Here is a 20,564-nt window from a genome sequence, read left to right as displayed (position 1 = left end):
GCACCGGTAGCGCTGCGCCGGCACCGATGACGTCATCGGTGTGCGCAGCGTCCCGGTTGCCATGCCGACGGGCCCCAGCGCCGAAATTCAGTTGCGGCCGCCTCGCCCGTGGCAGCCGCAACTAAGACTCTGGCAACAGAGTCCAACATGTGTTTGCGCCGGCGCATTAAAGGCCCCGCGGCGGCCGGCCGCTTTCCCGCCGGCCGCCTGCCCGCAGCTCCCTCCCCGGACTTCTCCCCACCCCCCCCCCCGGAACAGATGCAAGCCCGGCACTTGTCCGAGGTGCCGGGCTCATTTTTAAACAGATTTGCGCGGGCCGCGGCCGGGTGCAGGCAGCTCCTCCTTAACGGAAGGAGGAGGCCTGCACTTCCCCAGCCTGCCACACCGCATCGGGTGCCGCAGCGCCGGAATTGCGGCGCTAAACGGCAGTTAGCGCCCTTTTCCAGGCGCTAAGACCCTTCAGTAGCGCCGGCAGCCGTTTGGGCGCGGTGCTACTGAATTTTTGGCGTGCGCAGGGGAACTTAGCGCCGGCACTAACTTCCGGCGCTAAAGCCCTGGCTAAGCCAAAACCCAATTTCTAGGCCAAAGAATCTCCAAAGGGGTATAGATAGGCTCAGTGAGTGGGCAAAAATCTGGCAGATGGAGTTTAATGTGGGAAAATGCAAGGTTATCCACATTGGTAGGAAAAATAAAAAAGTGAATTATTATTTAAATGGAGAGAGATTACAAAATGCTGAGGTACAGAGGGATCTGGGGGTCCTTGTACATGAATCACAAAAAGTTAGCATGCAGGTACAACAAGTAATTAGGAAGGCAAATGGAATGTTGGCCTTTATTGCAAAGGGGATGGAGTATAAAAGCAGGGGAGTCGTGTTACAACTCTACAGGGCACTGGTGAGACCACACCTGGAGTACTGCGTACAGTTTTGCTCTCCTTATTTAAGGAAGGATATACTTGCATTGGAGGCCGTTCAGAGAAGGTTCACGAGGTTGATTCCAGAGATGAAGGGGTTGTCTTATGAAGAAAGGTTGAGCAGGTTGGGCCTATACTCGTTGGAGTTTAGAAGAATGAGAGGTGATCTTATTGAAACTTATAGGATTCTGAAGGGGCTTGACAGGGTCGATGCTGAGAGGATGTTTGCCCTCATGGGGGAATCTAGAACTAGGGGGCATAATTTCAGAATAAGGGGGCATCCTTTTAAATCGGAAAGGAGGAGGAATTTCTTCTCTCAGAGGGTCGTGAATCTTTGGAATTCTCTTCCGCAGAGAGCTGTGGAGGCTGGGTCATTGATTATATTTAAGGTGGAGATCGACAGATTTTTGAAAGGTAAGGGAGTCAAGGGTTATGGGGAGCGGGCAGGGAAGTGGAGTTGAGGCCAAGATTGGATCAGCCATGATCGTATTGAATGGCGGAGCAGGCTCGAGGGGTCGAATGGCCGACTCCTGCTCCTACGTCTTATGTAGGATTCCTCATACGCTCACGGGAATTCCATTTACGAACGGAATCCCCACAAGCATGAACCCAATCCCCAAATAATTAAATAATTTACATTACTCGACTAGAAATAAATGTTCCCATTTAATTAAAAATCCCTTCAAGGAAGCATTTACAATAAAAATGTAATTTTTTGAAAAATAATTTTAAATATTTTAATCTGGGCCAAAATTGACATAAACTAATTTTAAATGTTTGTGTACTGATTTTTAATTTTTAAATTTTTAATTTAACATTTATATTAACCCTTACACTGGTGAAAACAGGCCCGGCGCCTGCCTGTATCAGGCGTAAGGGTTTCGTGGGCTTTTGCTGGGCAGTAGTTGGGCAAATGGCCCCACTCTGCGCCAGTGACAGTGAATTTTTGGGTCGGTGCGGATGGTCTGTCCAGGCGAACCTTGACAGATGGCAAGTCCTGGGTTTCCGCGCATGCGCAGCGCATGTGGAATCCCGGAACCTGCGGGGCCTTTTACAAGGCTTACGACATCATGGAGAACCGAAAATCCGGGCCAGTGTTCCCAAAGCTCTCCACCACTGGGGGTTTTCCTCACCTCATGTCTGGGTCTGTTGTAGACTCATTGAGGGAGATTGATCGCTGTGATTGGTCAACAACTCCATGATCGTTGGATCGTGCGACTGACAGGGTGGTAGAAGGCGAGCTAGACGGACCCTGGCAACTCCTATTTCCTATGAAAGAATTTGTAGGAACAAAAACAGGCCATTTTTCAGAGAGCTGCCCTGCGCTTTCTCATCATGCCTTACAGCACCAAAGAAGACCGTTCGGCCCATCGTGTCCGTGCCGGCACTCGAAAAGAGCCATCCACTAGGTTCCATGCCCCTGCCCTTTACACATACCTTTTAAATATTTTCTTTATCAAATAATTTTCCACTTCACTTTTAAAAACTATTATGGATTCTGATTCCACCATTGTTTCTGGTCGGACGTTCCATGTTCTAACAACCCTCTGCGTTTAAAACAAATATATCCGAATCTCTTCTTTCATTCTTTTGCTTCCCACCGTATCCCCAGTCCCTTCTCACCGTATCCCCAATCCCTTCCCACCGTATCCCCAGTCCCTTCTCACCGTATCCCCAATCCCTTCTCACCGTATCCCCAGTCCCTTCTCACCGTATCCCCAATCCCTTCTCACCGTATCCCCAACCCCTTCTCACCGTATCCCCAATCCCTTCTCACCGTATCCCCAGTCCCTTCTCACCGTATCCCCAATCCCTTCTCACCGTATCCCCAATCCCTTCTCACCGTATCCCCAGTCCCTTCTCACCGTATCCCCAATCCCTTCTCACCGTATCCCCAGTCCCTTCTCACCGTATCCCCAGTCCCTTCTCACCGTATCCCCAATCCCTTCTCACCGTATCCCCAATCCCTTCTCACCGTATCCCCAATCCCTTCTCACCGTATCCCCAGTCCCTTCTCACCGTATCCCCAATCCCTTCTCACCGTATCCCCAATCCCTTCTCACCGTATCCCCAGTCCCTTCTCACCGTATCCCCAATCCCTTCTCACCGTATCCCCAATCCCTTCTCACCGTATCCCCAATCCCTTCTCACCGTATCCCCAATCCCTTCTCACCGTATCCCCAGTCCCTTCTCACCGTATCCCCAGTCCCTTCTCACCGTATCCCCAATCCCTTCTCACCGTATCCCCAGTCCCTTCTCACCGTATCCCCAATCCCTTCTCACCGTATCCCCAGTCCCTTCTCACCGTATCCCCAATCCCTTCTCACCGTATCCCCAATCCCTTCTCACCATATCCCCAATCCCTTCTCACCGTATCCCGAGTCCCTTCTCACCGTATCCCCAGTCCCTTCTCACCGTATCCCCAATCCCTTCTCACCGTATCCCCAATCCCTTCTCACCGTATCCCCAGTCCCTTCTCACCGTATCCCCAATCCCTTCTCACCGTATCCCCAATCCCTTCTCACCGTATCCCCAGTCCCTTCTCACCGTATCCCCAGTCCCTTCTCACCGTATCCCCAATCCCTTGTCACCGTATCCCCAATCCCTTCTCACCGTATCCCCAGTCCCTTCTCACCGTATCCCCAATCCCTTCTCACCGTATCCCCAGTCCCTTCTCACCGTATCCCCAATCCCTTCTCACCGTATCCCTCAATCCCTTCTCACCGTATCCTCAATCCCTTCTCACCGTATCCCCAGTCCCTTCTCACCGTATCCCCAGTCCCTTCTCACCGTATCCCCAATCCCTTCTCACCGTATCCCCAATCCCTTCTCACCGTATCCCCAGTCCCTTCTCACCGTATCCCCAATCCCTTCTCACCGTATCCCCAGTCCCTTCTCACCGTATCCCCAATCCCTTCTCACCGTATCCCCAATCCCTTGTCACCGTATCCCCAATCCCTTCTCACCGTATCCCCAGTCCCTTCTCACCGTATCCCCAATCCCTTCTCACCGTATCCCCAGTCCCTTCTCACCGTATCCCCAATCCCTTCTCACCGTATCCCTCAATCCCTTCTCACCGTATCCTCAATCCCTTCTCACCGTATCCCCAGTCCCTTCTCACCGTATCCCCAATCCCTTCTCACCGTATCCCCAGTCCCTTCTCACCGTATCCCCAATCCCTTCTCACCGTATCCCCAATCCCTTCTCACCGTATCCCCAATCCCTTCTCACCGTATCCTCAATCCCTTCTCACCGTATCCCCAGTCCCTTCTCACCGTATCCCCAATCCCTTCTCACCGTATCCCCAATCCCTTCTCACCGTATCCCCAATCCCTTCTCACCGTATCCCCAATCCCTTCTCACCGTATCCCTAGTCCCTTCTCACCGTATCCCTCAATCCCTTCTCACCGTATCCCTAGTCCCTTCTCACCGTATCCCCAATCCCTTCTCACCGTATCCCTAGTCCCTTCTCACCGTATCCCCAATCCCTTCTCACCGTATCCCCAGTTCCTTCTCACCGTATCCCCAATCCCTTCTCACCGTATCCCCAATCCCTTCGCACCGTATCCCCAATCCCTTCTCACCGTATCCCCAATCCCTTCTCACCGTATCCCCAATCCCTTCTCACCGTATCCCCAATCCCTTCTCACCGTATCCCCAGTCCCTTCTCACCGTATCCCCAGTCCCTTCTCACCGTATCCCCAATCCCTTCTCACCGTATCCCCAGTCCCTTCTCACCGTATCTCCAATCCCTTCTCACCGTATCCCCAATCCCTTCTCACCGTATCCCCAATCCCTTCTCACCGTATCCCCAATCCCTTCTCACCGTATCCCCAATCCCTTCGCACCGTATCCCCAATCCCTTCTCACCGTATCCCCAATCCCTTCTCACCGTATCCCCAATCCCTTCGCACCGTATCCCCAATCCCTTCTCACCGTATCCCCAATCCCTTCTCACCGTATCCCCAATCCCTTCTCACCGTATCCCCAGTCCCTTCTCACCGTATCCCCAGTCCCTTCTCACCGTATCCCCAATCCCTTCTCACCGTATCCCCAGTCCCTTCTCACCGTATCTCCAATCCCTTCTCACCGTATCCCCAATCCCTTCTCACCGTATCCCCAATCCCTTCTCACCGTATCCCCAATCCCTTCTCACCGTATCCCCAATCCCTTCTCACCGTATCCCCAATCCCTTCACACCGTATCTCCAGTCCCTTCTCACCGTATCCCCAGTCCCTTCTCACCGTATCCCCAATCCCTTCTCACCGTATCCCCAATCCCTTCTCACCGTATCCCCAATCCCTTCTCACCGTATCCCCAATCCCTTCTCACCGTATCCCCAATCCCTTCTCACCGTATCCCCAATCCCTTCTCACCGTATCCCCAGTCCCTTCTCACCGTATCCCCAATCCCTTCTCACCGTATCCCCAATCCCTTCTCACCGTATCCCCAATCGCTTCTCACCGTATCCCTCAATCCCTTCTCACCGTATCCCCAATCCCTTCTCACCGTATCCCCAGTCCCTTCTCACCGTATCCCCAATCCCTTCTCACCGTATCCCCAATCCCTTCTCACCGTATCCCCAGTCCCTTCTCACCGTATCCCCAATCCCTTCTCACCGTATCCCCAATCCCTTGTCACCGTATCCCCAATCCCTTCTCACCGTATCCCCAGTCCCTTCTCACCGTATCCCCAATCCCTTCTCACCGTATCCCCAGTCCCTTCTCACCGTATCCCCAATCCCTTCTCACCGTATCCCTCAATCCCTTCTCACCGTATCCTCAATCCCTTCTCACCGTATCCCCAGTCCCTTCTCACCGTATCCCCAATCCCTTCTCACCGTATCCCCAGTCCCTTCTCACCGTATCCCCAATCCCTTCTCACCGTATCCCCAATCCCTTCTCACCGTATCCCCAATCCCTTCTCACCGTATCCTCAATCCCTTCTCACCGTATCCCCAGTCCCTTCTCACCGTATCCCCAATCCCTTCTCACCGTATCCCCAATCCCTTCTCACCGTATCCCCAATCCCTTCTCACCGTATCCCCAATCCCTTCTCACCGTATCCCTAGTCCCTTCTCACCGTATCCCTCAATCCCTTCTCACCGTATCCCTAGTCCCTTCTCACCGTATCCCCAATCCCTTCTCACCGTATCCCTAGTCCCTTCTCACCGTATCCCCAATCCCTTCTCACCGTATCCCCAGTTCCTTCTCACCGTATCCCCAATCCCTTCTCACCGTATCCCCAATCCCTTCGCACCGTATCCCCAATCCCTTCTCACCGTATCCCCAATCCCTTCTCACCGTATCCCCAATCCCTTCTCACCGTATCCCCAATCCCTTCTCACCGTATCCCCAGTCCCTTCTCACCGTATCCCCAGTCCCTTCTCACCGTATCCCCAATCCCTTCTCACCGTATCCCCAGTCCCTTCTCACCGTATCTCCAATCCCTTCTCACCGTATCCCCAATCCCTTCTCACCGTATCCCCAATCCCTTCTCACCGTATCCCCAATCCCTTCTCACCGTATCCCCAATCCCTTCGCACCGTATCCCCAATCCCTTCTCACCGTATCCCCAATCCCTTCTCACCGTATCCCCAATCCCTTCGCACCGTATCCCCAATCCCTTCTCACCGTATCCCCAATCCCTTCTCACCGTATCCCCAATCCCTTCTCACCGTATCCCCAGTCCCTTCTCACCGTATCCCCAGTCCCTTCTCACCGTATCCCCAATCCCTTCTCACCGTATCCCCAGTCCCTTCTCACCGTATCTCCAATCCCTTCTCACCGTATCCCCAATCCCTTCTCACCGTATCCCCAATCCCTTCTCACCGTATCCCCAATCCCTTCTCACCGTATCCCCAGTCCCTTCTCACCGTATCCCCAATCCCTTCTCACCGTATCCCCAATCCCTTCTCACCGTATCCCCAATCCCTTCTCACCGTATCCCCAGTCCCTTCTCACCATATCCCCAATCCCTTCTCACCGTATCCCCAATCCCTTCTCACCGTATCTCCAGTCCCTTCTCACCGTATCCCCAATCCCTTCTCACCGTATCCCCAATCCCTTCTCACCGTATCCCCAATCCCTTCTCACCGTATCCCCAATCCCTTCTCACCGTATCCCCAATCCCTCCTCACCGTATCCCCAGTCCCTTCTCACCGTATCCCCAGTATCTTCTCACCGTATCCCCAGTCCCTTCTCACCGTATCCCCAATCCCTCCTCACCATATCGCCAATCCCTTCTCACCGTATCCCCAGTATCTTCTCACCATATCCCCAATCCCTTCTCACCGTATCCCCAATCCCTTCTCACCGTATCCCTAGTCCCTTCTCACCGTATCCCTCAATCCCTTCTCACCGTATCCCCAGTTCCTTCTCACCGTATCCCCAATCCCTTCTCACCGTATCCCCAATCCCTTCGCACCGTATCCCCAATCCCTTCTCACCGTATCCCCAATCCCTTCTCACCGTATCCCCAATCCCTTCGCACCGTATCCCCAATCCCTTCTCACCGTATCCCCAATCCCTTCTCACCGTATCCCCAATCCCTTCTCACCGTATCCCCAGTCCCTTCTCACCGTATCCCCAGTCCCTTCTCACCGTATCCCCAATCCCTTCTCACCGTATCCCCAGTCCCTTCTCACCGTATCTCCAATCCCTTCTCACCGTATCCCCAATCCCTTCTCACCGTATCCCCAATCCCTTCTCACCGTATCCCCAATCCCTTCTCACCGTATCCCCAGTCCCTTCTCACCGTATCCCCAATCCCTTCTCACCGTATCCCCAATCCCTTCTCACCGTATCCCCAATCCCTTCTCACCGTATCCCCAGTCCCTTCTCACCATATCCCCAATCCCTTCTCACCGTATCCCCAATCCCTTCTCACCGTATCTCCAGTCCCTTCTCACCGTATCCCCAGTCCCTTCTCACCGTATCCCCAGTCCCTTCTCACCGTATCCCCAATCCCTTCTCACCGTATCCCCAATCCCTTCTCACCGTATCCCCAATCCCTTCTCACCGTATCCCCAATCCCTTCTCACCGTATCCCCAATCCCTCCTCACCGTATCCCCAGTCCCTTCTCACCGTATCCCCAGTATCTTCTCACCGTATCCCCAATCCCTCCTCACCATATCCCCAGTCCCTTCTCACCGTATCCCCAATCCCTCCTCACCATATCGCCAATCCCTTCTCACCGTATCCCCAGTATCTTCTCACCATATCCCCAATCCCTTCTCACCGTATCCCCAATCCCTTCTCACCGTATCCCCAATCCCTTCTCACCGTATCCCCAATCCCTTCTCACCGTATCCCCAATCCCTTCTCACCGTATCCCCAATCCCTTCTCACCGTATCCCCAGTCCCTTCTCACCGTATCCCCAATCCCTTCTCACCGTATCCCCAATCCCTTCTCACCGTATCCCCAATCCCTTCTCACCGTATCCCCAATCCCTTCTCACCGTATCCCCAATCCCTTCTCACCGTATCCCCAATCCCTTCTCACCGTATCTCCAATCCCTTCTCACCGTATCCCCAATCCCTTCTCACCGTATCCCCAATCCCTTCTCACCGTATCCCCAGTCCCTTCTCACCGTATCCCCAATCCCTTCTCACCGTATCCCCAATCCCTTCTCACCATATCCCCAGTCCCTTCTCACCGTATCCCCAGTTCCTTCTCACCGTATCCCCAATCCCTTCTCACCGTATCTCCAGTCCCTTCTCACCGTATCCCCCAATCCCTTCTCACCGTATCCCCCAATCCCTTCTCACCGTATCCCCAATCCCTTCTCACCGTATCCCCAATCCCTTCTCACCGTATCCCCAATCCCTTCACACCGTATCCCCAATCCCTTCTCACCGTATCCCCAATCCCTTCTCACCGTATCCCCAGTCCCTTCTCACCGTATCCCCAGTCCCTTCTCACCGTATCCCCAATCCCTTCTCACCGTATCCCCAGTCCCTTCTCACCGTATCTCCAATCCCTTCTCACCGTATCCCCAATCCCTTCTCACCGTATCCCCAATCCCTTCTCACCGTATCCCCAATCCCTTCTCACCGTATCCCCAGTCCCTTCTCACCGTATCCCCAATCCCTTCTCACCGTATCCCCAATCCCTTCTCACCGTATCCCCAATCCCTTCTCACCGTATCCCCAGTCCCTTCTCACCATATCCCCAATCCCTTCTCACCGTATCCCCAATCCCTTCTCACCGTATCTCCAGTCCCTTCTCACCGTATCCCCAGTCCCTTCTCACCGTATCCCCAGTCCCTTCTCACCGTATCCCCAATCCCTTCTCACCGTATCCCCAATCCCTTCTCACCGTATCCCCAATCCCTTCTCACCGTATCCCCAATCCCTTCTCACCGTATCCCCAATCCCTCCTCACCGTATCCCCAGTCCCTTCTCACCGTATCCCCAGTATCTTCTCACCGTATCCCCAATCCCTCCTCACCATATCCCCAGTCCCTTCTCACCGTATCCCCAATCCCTCCTCACCATATCGCCAATCCCTTCTCACCGTATCCCCAGTATCTTCTCACCATATCCCCAATCCCTTCTCACCGTATCCCCAATCCCTTCTCACCGTATCCCCAATCCCTTCTCACCGTATCCCCAATCCCTTCTCACCGTATCCCCAATCCCTTCTCACCGTATCCCCAATCCCTTCTCACCGTATCCCCAGTCCCTTCTCACCGTATCCCCAATCCCTTCTCACCGTATCCCCAATCCCTTCTCACCGTATCCCCAATCCCTTCTCACCGTATCCCCAATCCCTTCTCACCGTATCCCCAATCCCTTCTCACCGTATCTCCAATCCCTTCTCACCGTATCCCCAATCCCTTCTCACCGTATCCCCAATCCCTTCTCACCGTATCCCCAGTCCCTTCTCACCGTATCCCCAATCCCTTCTCACCGTATCCCCAATCCCTTCTCACCATATCCCCAGTCCCTTCTCACCGTATCCCCAGTTCCTTCTCACCGTATCCCCAATCCCTTCTCACCGTATCTCCAGTCCCTTCTCACCGTATCCCCCAATCCCTTCTCACCGTATCCCCCAATCCCTTCTCACCGTATCCCCAATCCCTTCTCACCGTATCCCCAATCCCTTCTCACCGTATCCCCAATCCCTTCACACCGTATCCCCAATCCCTTCTCACCGTATCCCCAATCCCTTCTCACCGTATCCCCAGTCCCTTCTCACCGTATCCCCAGTCCCTTCTCACCGTATCCCCAATCCCTTCTCACCGTATCCCCAATCCCTTCTCACCGTATCCCCAATCCCTTCTCACCGTATCCCCAATCCCTTCTCACCGTATCCCCAATCCCTTCTCACCGTATCCCCAATCCCTTCTCACCGTATCTCCAATCCCTTCTCACCGTATCGCCAGTTCCTTCTCACCGTATCCCCAATCCCTTCTCACCGTATCTCCAATCCCTTCTCACCGTATCCCCAGGCCCTTCTCACCGTATCCCCAATCCCTTCGCACCGTATCCCCAATCCATTCTCACCGTATCCCCAATCCCTTCTCACCGTATCCCCAATCCCTTCTCACCGTATCCCCAATCCCTTCTCACCATATCCCCAGTCCCTTCTCACCGTATCCCAATCCCTTCTCACCGTATCCCCAATCCCTTCTCACCGTATCCCCAATCCCTTTGCACCGTATCCCCAGTCCCTTCTCACCGTATCCCCAGTCCCTTCTCACCGTATCCCCAATCCCTTCTCACCGTATCCCCAATCCCTTCTCACCGTATCCCCAATCCCTTCTCACCGTATCCCCAATCCCTTCTCACCGTATCCCCAATCCCTTCTCACCGTATCCCCAGTCCCTTCTCACCGTATCCCCAGTCCCTTCTCACCGTATCCCCAATCCCTTCTCACCGTATCCCCAATCCCTTCTCACCGTATCCCCAATCCCTTCTCACCGTATCGCCAGTTCCTTCTCACCGTATCCCCAATCCCTTCTCACCGTATCTCCAATCCCTTCTCACCGTATCCCCAGGCCCTTCTCACCGTATCCCCAATCCCTTCGCACCGTATCCCCAATCCATTCTCACCGTATCCCCAATCCCTTCTCACCGTATCCCCAATCCCTTCTCACCGTATCCCCAATCCCTTCTCACCGTATCCCCAGTCCCTTCTCACCGTATCCCAATCCCTTCTCACCGTATCCCCAATCCCTTCTCACCGTATCCCCAATCCCTTCGCACCGTATCCCCAGTCCCTTCTCACCGTATCCCCAATCCCTTCTCACCGTATCTCCAATCCCCTCTCACCGTATCTCCAGTCGCTTCTCACCGTATCCCCAATCCCTTCTCACCGTATCCCCAATCCCTTCTCACCGTATCCCCAATCCCTTCTCACCGTATCCCCAATCCCTTCTCACCGTATCCCCAATCCCTTCTCACCGTATCCCCAATCCCTTCTCACCGTATCCCCAATCCCTTCGCACCGTATCCCCAGTCCCTTCTCACCGTATCCCCAGTCACTTCTCACCGTATCCCCAATCCCTTCTCACCGTATCCCCAATCCCTTCTCACCGTATCCCCAATCCCTTCTCACCGTATCTCCAATCCCTTCTCACCGTATCCCCAATCCCTTCGCACCGTATCCCCAATCCCTTCTCACCGTATCCCCAATCCCTCCGCACCGTATCCCCAATCCCTCCGCACCGTATCCCCAATCCCTTCTCACCGTATCCCCAATCCCTTCTCACCGTATCCCCAATCCCTCTGCACCGTATCCCCAATCCCTTCGCACCGTATCCCCAATCCCTTCGCACCGTATCCCCAATCCCTTCTCACCGTATCCCCAATCCCTTCTCACCGTATCCCCAATCCCTTCTCACCGTATCCCCAATCCCTTCTCACCGTATCCCCAATCCCTTCTCACCGTATCCCCAGTCCCTTCTCACCGTATCCCCAATCCCTTCTCACCGTATCCCCAATCCCTTCTCACCGTATCCCCAGTCCCTTCTCACCGTATCCCCAATCCCTTCTCACCGTATCCCCAATCCCTTCTCACCGTATCCCCAGTATCTTCTCACCGTATCCCCAGTATCTTCTCACCGTATCCCCAATCCCTTCTCACCGTATCCCCAGTCCCTTCGCACTGTATCCCCAATCCCTTCTCACCGTATCCCCAATCCCTTCTCACCGTATCCCCAGTCCCTTCGCACCGTATCCCCAATCCCTTCTCACCGTATCCCCAATCCCTTCTCACCGTATCCCCAGTCCCTTCGCACCGTATCCCCAATCCCTTCTCACCGTATCCCCAATCCCTTCTCACCGTATCCCCAATCCCTTCTCACCGTATCCCCAGTCCCTTCTCACCGTATCCCCAATCCCTTCTCACCGTATCCCCAGTCCCTTCTCACCGTATCTCCAATCCCTTCTCACCGTATCCCCAATCCCTTCTCACCGTATCCCCAATCCCTTCTCACCGTATCCCCAATCCCTTCTCACCATATCCCCAGTCCCTTCTCACCGTATCCCAATCCCTTCTCACCGTATCCCCAATCCCTTCGCACCGTATCCCCAGTCCCTTCTCACCGTATCCCCAATCCCTTCTCACCGTATCTCCAATCCCCTCTCACCGTATCTCCAGTCGCTTCTCACCGTATCCCCAATCCCTTCTCACCGTATCCCCAATCCCTTCTCACCGTATCCCCAATCCCTTCTCACCGTATCCCCAATCCCTTCTCACCGTATCCCCAATCCCTTCTCACCGTATCCCCAATCCCTTCGCACCGTATCCCCAGTCCCTTCTCACTGTATCCCCAGTCACTTCTCACCGTATCCCCAATCCCTTCTTACCGTATCCCCAATCCCTTCTCACCGTATCCCCAATCCCTTCTCACCGTATCTCCAATCCCTTCTCACCGTATCCCCAATCCCTTCGCACCGTATCCCCAATCCCTTCTCACCGTATCCCCAATCCCTCCGCACCGTATCCCCAATCCCTCCGCACCGTATCCCCAATCCCTTCTCACCGTATCCCCAATCCCTTCTCACCGTATCCCCAATCCCTCTGCACCGTATCCCCAATCCCTTCACACCGTATCCCCAATCCCTTCGCACCGTATCCCCAATCCCTTCTCACCGTATCCCCAATCCCTTCTCACCGTATCCCCAATCCCTTCTCACCGTATCCCCAATCCCTTCTCACCGTATCCCCAATCCCTTCTCACCGTATCCCCAGTCCCTTCTCACCGTATCCCCAGTCCCTTCTCACCGTATCCCCAGTCCCTTCTCACCGTATCCCCAATCCCTTCTCACCGTATCCCCAATCCCTTCTCACCGTATCCCCAATCCCTTCTCACCGTATCGCCAGTTCCTTCTCACCGTATCCCCAATCCCTTCTCACCGTATCCCCAATCCCTTCTCACCGTATCCCCAATCCCTTCTCACCGTATCCCCAATCCCTTCTCACCGTATCTCCAATCCCTTCTCACCGTATCCCCAATCCCTTCTCACCGTATCCCCAATCCCTTCTCACCGTATCCCCAGTCCCTTCTCACCGTATCCCCAATCCCTTCTCACCGTATCCCCAATCCCTTCTCACCATATCCCCAGTCCCTTCTCACCGTATCCCCAGTTCCTTCTCACCGTATCCCCAATCCCTTCTCACCGTATCTCCAGTCCCTTCTCACCGTATCCCCCAATCCCTTCTCACCGTATCCCCCAATCCCTTCTCACCGTATCCCCAATCCCTTCTCACCGTATCCCCAATCCCTTCTCACCGTATCCCCAATCCCTTCACACCGTATCCCCAATCCCTTCTCACCGTATCCCCAATCCCTTCTCACCGTATCCCCAGTCCCTTCTCACCGTATCCCCAGTCCCTTCTCACCGTATCCCCAATCCCTTCTCACCGTATCCCCAATCCCTTCTCACCGTATCCCCAATCCCTTCTCACCGTATCCCCAATCCCTTCTCACCGTATCCCCAATCCCTTCTCACCGTATCCCCAATCCCTTCTCACCGTATCTCCAATCCCTTCTCACCGTATCGCCAGTTCCTTCTCACCGTATCCCCAATCCCTTCTCACCGTATCTCCAATCCCTTCTCACCGTATCCCCAGGCCCTTCTCACCGTATCCCCAATCCCTTCGCACCGTATCCCCAATCCATTCTCACCGTATCCCCAATCCCTTCTCACCGTATCCCCAATCCCTTCTCACCGTATCCCCAATCCCTTCTCACCGTATCCCCAATCCCTTCTCACCGTATCCCCAATCCCTTCTCACCGTATCCCCAATCCCTTCGCACCGTATCCCCAGTCCCTTCTCACTGTATCCCCAGTCACTTCTCACCGTATCCCCAATCCCTTCTTACCGTATCCCCAATCCCTTCTCACCGTATCCCCAATCCCTTCTCACCGTATCTCCAATCCCTTCTCACCGTATCCCCAATCCCTTCGCACCGTATCCCCAATCCCTTCTCACCGTATCCCCAATCCCTCCGCACCGTATCCCCAATCCCTCCGCACCGTATCCCCAATCCCTTCTCACCGTATCCCCAATCCCTTCTCACCGTATCCCCAATCCCTCTGCACCGTATCCCCAATCCCTTCACACCGTATCCCCAATCCCTTCGCACCGTATCCCCAATCCCTTCTCACCGTATCCCCAATCCCTTCTCACCGTATCCCCAATCCCTTCTCACCGTATCCCCAATCCCTTCTCACCGTATCCCCAATCCCTTCTCACCGTATCCCCAGTCCCTTCTCACCGTATCCCCAATCCCTTCTCACCGTATCCCCAATCCCTTCTCACCGTATCCCCAGTCCCTTCTCACCGTATCCCCAATCCCTTCTCACCGTATCCCCAATCCCTTCTCACCGTATCCCCAGTATCTTCTCACCGTATCCCCAGTATCTTCTCACCGTATCCCCAATCCCTTCTCACCGTATCCCCAGTCCCTTCGCACCGTATCCCCAATCCCTTCTCACCGTATCCCCAATCCCTTCTCACCGTATCCCCAGTCCCTTCGCACCGTATCCCCAATCCCTTCACACCGTATCCCCAATCCCTTCTCACCGTATCCCCAGTCCCTTCGCACCGTATCCCCAATCCCTTCTCACCGTATCCCCAATCCCTTCTCACCGTATCCCCAGTACCTTCGCACCGTATCCCCAATCCCTTCTCACCGTATCCCCAATCCCTTCTCACCGTATCCCCAATCCCTTCTCACCGTATCCCCAATCCCTTCTCACCGTATCCCCAGTCCCTTCTCACCGTATCCCCAATCCCTTCTCACCGTATCCCCAGTCCCTTCTCACCGTATCTCCAATCCCTTCTCACCGTATCCCCAATCCCTTCTCACCGTATCCCCAATCCCTTCTCACCGTATCCCCAATCCCTTCTCACCGTATCCCCAATCCCTTCGCACTCTTGAGATTTGCGTGTCGCAGGCAAAGCCGGCATTTATTCATCTCTAGTTACCTTTGAGAAGGTGGTGGTGAGCCGCCTTCTTGAACCGCTGCAGTCCGTGTGGTGAAGGTACTCCCACAGCGCTGTTAGGGAGGGAGTTCCAGGATTTTGACCCAGCGATGATGAAGGATCGGCGATATACTTCCAAGTCAGGATGTTGTGTGGCTTGGAGGGGAACTTGGAGGTGGTGGTCTTCCCATGCGCCTGCTGCCCTTGTCCTTCTAGGTGGCGGAGGTCACGGGTTTGGGAGGTACTCCCGAAGGAGAGGATGTAATTGCCCCACTGACTGGTTTGATTATTTTTTTCTCCTCCTGCAGATTGCCCCCCTGGAGGCTTCCTCTGGCTTATTCCACTCATCATATTCCTGATGCTGTTGCTGGGTCTCCTGATGTTGCTCTGTTGGAAGTACTGTGCCTGCTGTCGGGTGAGTGACCATCTCCCTCGTGGGACTGTTATACAAAGAGGAGAAGACTGGGCCTTCGGGCACAAACTGCACTGGGTGTATAAAACCACTTGGTGTTCAGAATGAGATTGTGAGAGCCTCAACATTGGCACCACATATTATATCATATCTTGTATCTAGTTGACGGTAGTCTCAGGAGAATTGGCTGTCACTTGGGATTGTGTCAGACTGTGGGGGCGGGGGTGGTGGGCGACGGGGACAAATCATCTTCAGGAAATTGAGTTGCTGATTGGCTTGGATCATGAATTGTGACGGATTGGGCCTCAGAATTGGGGTTGGGCCTCGGGTCAAGTTGTGTTGGGTAAAGGAGCTCAGGTTTGGAGATCGGGCCTCAGATTTGGGGGTTAGGAATCGGAGGGAGTTGGATTCAATCTCAGAGCTCAGATTGGGGATTGTCCCGGACTGGGCTTTGTGTTAGTTTCAGTCCTGCTCTGTTCTTTAAATTCTCCATACAGATTGTTTTCTATTTTTTAACGTTACCAATTTAATAGAGTTGTGACCAAGAGATATTATCCTAAGCCAGAAATATATTTGTGAAGTCTAGTTTATTAAAGGCTGGTGCGGGTACTGACGACTCTCTTTCTTCACAGGCCTGCTGTGCGAAGCTGCCATGCTGTGCAATGCTGCCATGCTGTGCAGGAGGTAACCTCAGTCTTGTGTGACCACTTGTGAAGAGTTTGATTCCTCGACTCGTTCATGTTGTGAAGAATCCCGGGCCTAGAAATTGGATCAGGTGCCAAACGGGCGCCGAAGGGTCCCAATATGGCGCGCGACGGGCATACGTTCGTGCCACACCGCCGCACGCCATGTTGGTTAGGGTGCCCCGCAGTAGTCTAGGCCGCCCGTCTGGAACGGGTGGATATGCAAAATCTGGGGCCAAACGCCTATTTCAGGCCCCCGTTCCGATATTGGGTCGCGATGGACTGCAGCAAGCATCGTGCGAACCAAACCCAGTACATCGCCCAGTCGCTCCGAGAAATGATCTTTTCATCGGTGTTTACATGGAGTCATTTAAAGGGACGGGAGGAGGCCATTCTGTCCCTCGAGTCTGCTCCACCATTTAATTAGCTCATGGCTGATCTGTTCCTCAACTCCATTTACCCACCTTAGCTCCATACCCCTCGATACCCTGACCCAACAAAAATCTGTCGATCTCTGTCTTGAAAGCTCCAACTGACCCCCGGCATCCACAGCCTTTTGCGGGGAGAGAGTTCCAGATTCCCACTACCCTTTGTGTGAAGAAGTGCTTCCTGATTTCACTCCTGAATGGCCTGGCTCTAAATTTAAGATTATGCCCCCTTGTTCTGGACTCCCCCCACCAGAGGAAATAGTTTCTCTGTATTTCCCCAGCATGGACTGGTTGGGCCGAATGGCCTGTTTCTGTGCTGTATATTCCACGTAATTCTACCTTATGAAATCCTTCAATCATTTTAAACACCTCATTCAGATCACCCCTTAATCTTCTAAACTCAATTTTTATTGTACCTGTCCTTGATTCCACTTCCAGGTCCCATGGTTGGATTTAAGGAAGACCACTACATGCTCCGTCAGAGCAAGCTCACCTCCGACACGCTGGACACGCCAATGGTCCGGACAAACAAACCGGATGGGACAGACATTGTGAGGTGGCAGGTGATGGACAACGTGCACAAAGGGACTACAGTGCAGCCCCAGCTGACCAACACCAAGGAGACTGGTGAGTATCAAGGAGGCTGTGGGCGAAATGAGGCGTTCGTCACTTCTGAACGGGACGGGCACTAATGTTTATTTAATGGTTTTAAAGGCGGAATGTTGGTATTCTCTCTGTTAAAACAGCCCTTCAGGATTCCCTTGCTCGTCTTTGTCATGCATCAACAACTTGCATTAATATAGCGCCTTTAACGTAGTAAAACGTCTTGAGGTGCTTCACAGGAGCGATTATCAGACAAAACTTGACGCCAAGCCGCGTAAGGAGATAATAGGACAGGTGGGGACAGGTTTTAAAGGAGCATCTTAAAGGAGGAGAGAGGCGGAGAGGTTTAGGGCCAAGGCAGCTGAAAGCACAGCAGCCAATGATGCAGCGATGAAAATAGGGAACGTGCAAGAGGCCAGAATTGGAGGAGCAATGGGTTGGGATAGGGAAACATCATTCAATGTTGCGCAGCCAATGGAATTCCAAGAGTCAGGAATGTGTCAGCCGTGCTGTGTAGTTTATACTTCCATGTCAAAAGCCAACATTTTCTCTTTTTCTCATTTGTTTTCCCATTTTTCCATCTCCCAGCGAGGGCAGGATTTGCACTGAGCCGCGTTGCGCACCTTAAAACACTATTGGAAGGTTTGAGGTCGTGGAGGAATGGAACAAATGGAACTTTTACACCTGGCTCTGTGCCTTACCCACTCCATCCCCAGCAACACAAAGAGCAGAGCTGGTTCAACAGCACAAGAGAAGGGTCTTTAAACCCAACTCCATGTCGCTTGCTTCGGGCAGAAAATCTACAGAGTCACTGTTAGACGGAGGAACCCTCAGCCTTGGTGCAATCACGCTGAGTGTTGCAGCTCTAGTGCGAGCTTCATTAACGGTTAAGTGTGCCGTCCAGCCTGGATGAGCCTTGTACAAGGCCAAGAAGGCCTCAGGTTCAGTCCCGAGACTGTGTTAATTTATTCCGAGAGCTGGTGTTTGGAGAACGACAATGAAAGACTGAACTCAGCTTCTGGGCCACTTAAAACCTAAAAACAAAACCTCCACCTCCTTCACAACACCACAGTGCTCCTAACACCCAGCGTTGCGAAGGCAATAAGGAAGGTATATTTCCTTCATTGAAATCCCATTTGAACAGACTCACCCAAATATGGGCAGGCATATTCCATGTTTGCCCATCACTTCTGGAGGATAATTGCTGAAGTGGCAGGACTGACCCCTCCCCACGCCCACTGATGAAAAAAGACTACTGAGCACTTGGTTTGAGTATAAAACAAGGCTTTAATCAACTGTTTCACAACCATGAGATTCTAGTTACATCACTAGTTCCTGGTTACAGAAACATCCTGAGCAAGCTGGGCCCACGCCCGAGTATTTATACTCCTTGGACGGCGCCACCAGCTGGCCGCACAGTGTTATTTCATGAGTCATTTCTCCATGAATGATAAGATTCATGACACCCACCATGGTACTTCCCAGAAATGCGGGTTGCGGGGGGAGGTGGTGCGGTAACAGGGACGTAACGTTAGCCCACCAAGTCAAGTTCTGTTCTGTCAGGGAAGTGTGACTGGGAACAAGTGTGACAGGAAGTAAGTGTGACACTTACAGGAAGTGTGCGCTAAAGGTAGGACTTTTAGTCTAATAACAGGTGATTCTGCCTAATTCAATTCAATTCAATTCAATTCAATTTTATTTGTCATATATGCAGCAGACGTGTGTACTGCACAATGAAATGTTGATTTTTACAAGTCCTCCCAACATTGGAATAAATATGGCATAACAATGATAAAATGCGAATAGAAATACAGTAATAATAAATAAAACAACAGTAAAAAATAATAATAAATTATACGTTCATAAGTCTTATGGCCTGGGGGTAGAAGCTGTTTCGAAACCTGCTGGTACGAGACCCTATGCTTCGGTATCCGGACGGGAGCAGAGCGAAGAGGTTGTGGCTGGGGTGGCTTGCGTCTTTAATGATTCTCAGGGCCTTCCCCCGGCACCTCTCGGGGTAGATATCCTGGACAGCAGATAGTTTAATTCCTATAGTATGTTCCTATAATTCGCTTTCCTTGTAACTGAACCGACCAGGGGGCAAGCAACCTTAGATCTGGTCCTGTGTAACGAGATAGGATTAATTAAAAATGTCCTAGTAAAGGATCCCCTTGGAAGGAGTGACCATAACATGTTTGAATTCCATATTCAATGAGAAGGTTGGATCTCAAACAAGCGTGCTAAGCTTGAATAAAGGAGACTATGAAGGTATGAGAGCGGAATTGAGTAGAGTGGATTGGGAAAATAGATTAAAGGGTAAGACGATACATGATCAGTGGTGTATATTTAAGGAGTTATTTTACAACTTCCAAAAAATATATATTCCACTGAGAAGAAAAGGGTGTAAAAGAAAAGACAGCCATCCGTGGCTAAGAAAAGAAATTAAGGATAGTATTCAACTAAAAACAAGGGCATATAAGGTAGCCAAATCTAGTGGGGGGATAGAGGATTGGGAAAACTTTAAAAGACAGCAAAAAATAACAAAAAGATTGATTAAGAAAGGGAAGATAGATTATGAAAGTAAATTAGCAAAAAATATAAAAACAGATAGTAAGAGTTTTTATAGTTATATAAAAAGAAAAAGGGTGGCTAAAGTAAATGTTGGTCCCTTAGAGGATGAGACTGGGAAATTAATGGTGGGAAATATGGAGATGGCAAAAACACTGAATGAATATTTTGTATCAGTCTTTACAGTAGAAGACACTAAGAATATCCCAACACTGGACAAACAGGGGGCTATTGGGGGGGAGGAGCTAAACACGATCAAAATCACTAAGGAAGTGGTACTCGGTAAAATAATGGGACTCAAGGCGGATAAATCACCTGGACCTGATGGCTTACATCCTAGGGTCTTGAGGGAAGTGGCGGTAGGGATTGTGGATGCATTGGTAATAATTTTCCAAAACTCCCTGGACTCAGCAAAGGTCCCGCCAGACTGGAAAACTGCTAATGTAACACCCTTATTTAAAAAGGGCAGTAGACAGAAGGCTGGAAACTATAGACCGGTTAGCCTAACATCTGT

General features: G+C 52.4%; 1 protein-coding gene across 3 annotated transcripts in view; it reads left to right on the top strand.

Annotated features, from left to right (window-relative positions):
* The window catches only part of itgb4 (integrin, beta 4), a 181,584-nt gene that overhangs the window by 73,782 nt on the left and 87,238 nt on the right, over positions 1 to 20,564 (top strand). For all 3 annotated transcript variants that reach the window (XM_085963248.1, XM_085963247.1, XM_085963246.1), the window contains exons 18-20: positions 15,665 to 15,771; positions 16,401 to 16,452; positions 17,318 to 17,506. In XM_085963248.1, the coding sequence (XP_085819374.1) occupies positions 15,665 to 15,771; positions 16,401 to 16,452; positions 17,318 to 17,506 (348 nt within the window). The remainder of the gene's footprint in view (positions 1 to 15,664; positions 15,772 to 16,400; positions 16,453 to 17,317; positions 17,507 to 20,564) is intronic.

The sequence above is a fragment of the Somniosus microcephalus genome, chromosome 21 (assembly GCF_052327205.1).
Source record: "Somniosus microcephalus isolate GS21.2 chromosome 21, FLI_Smic_1.0, whole genome shotgun sequence".
NCBI lineage: Eukaryota > Metazoa > Chordata > Chondrichthyes > Squaliformes > Somniosidae > Somniosus > Somniosus microcephalus.
This window is presented reverse-complemented; position numbering and strand designations above follow the sequence as displayed.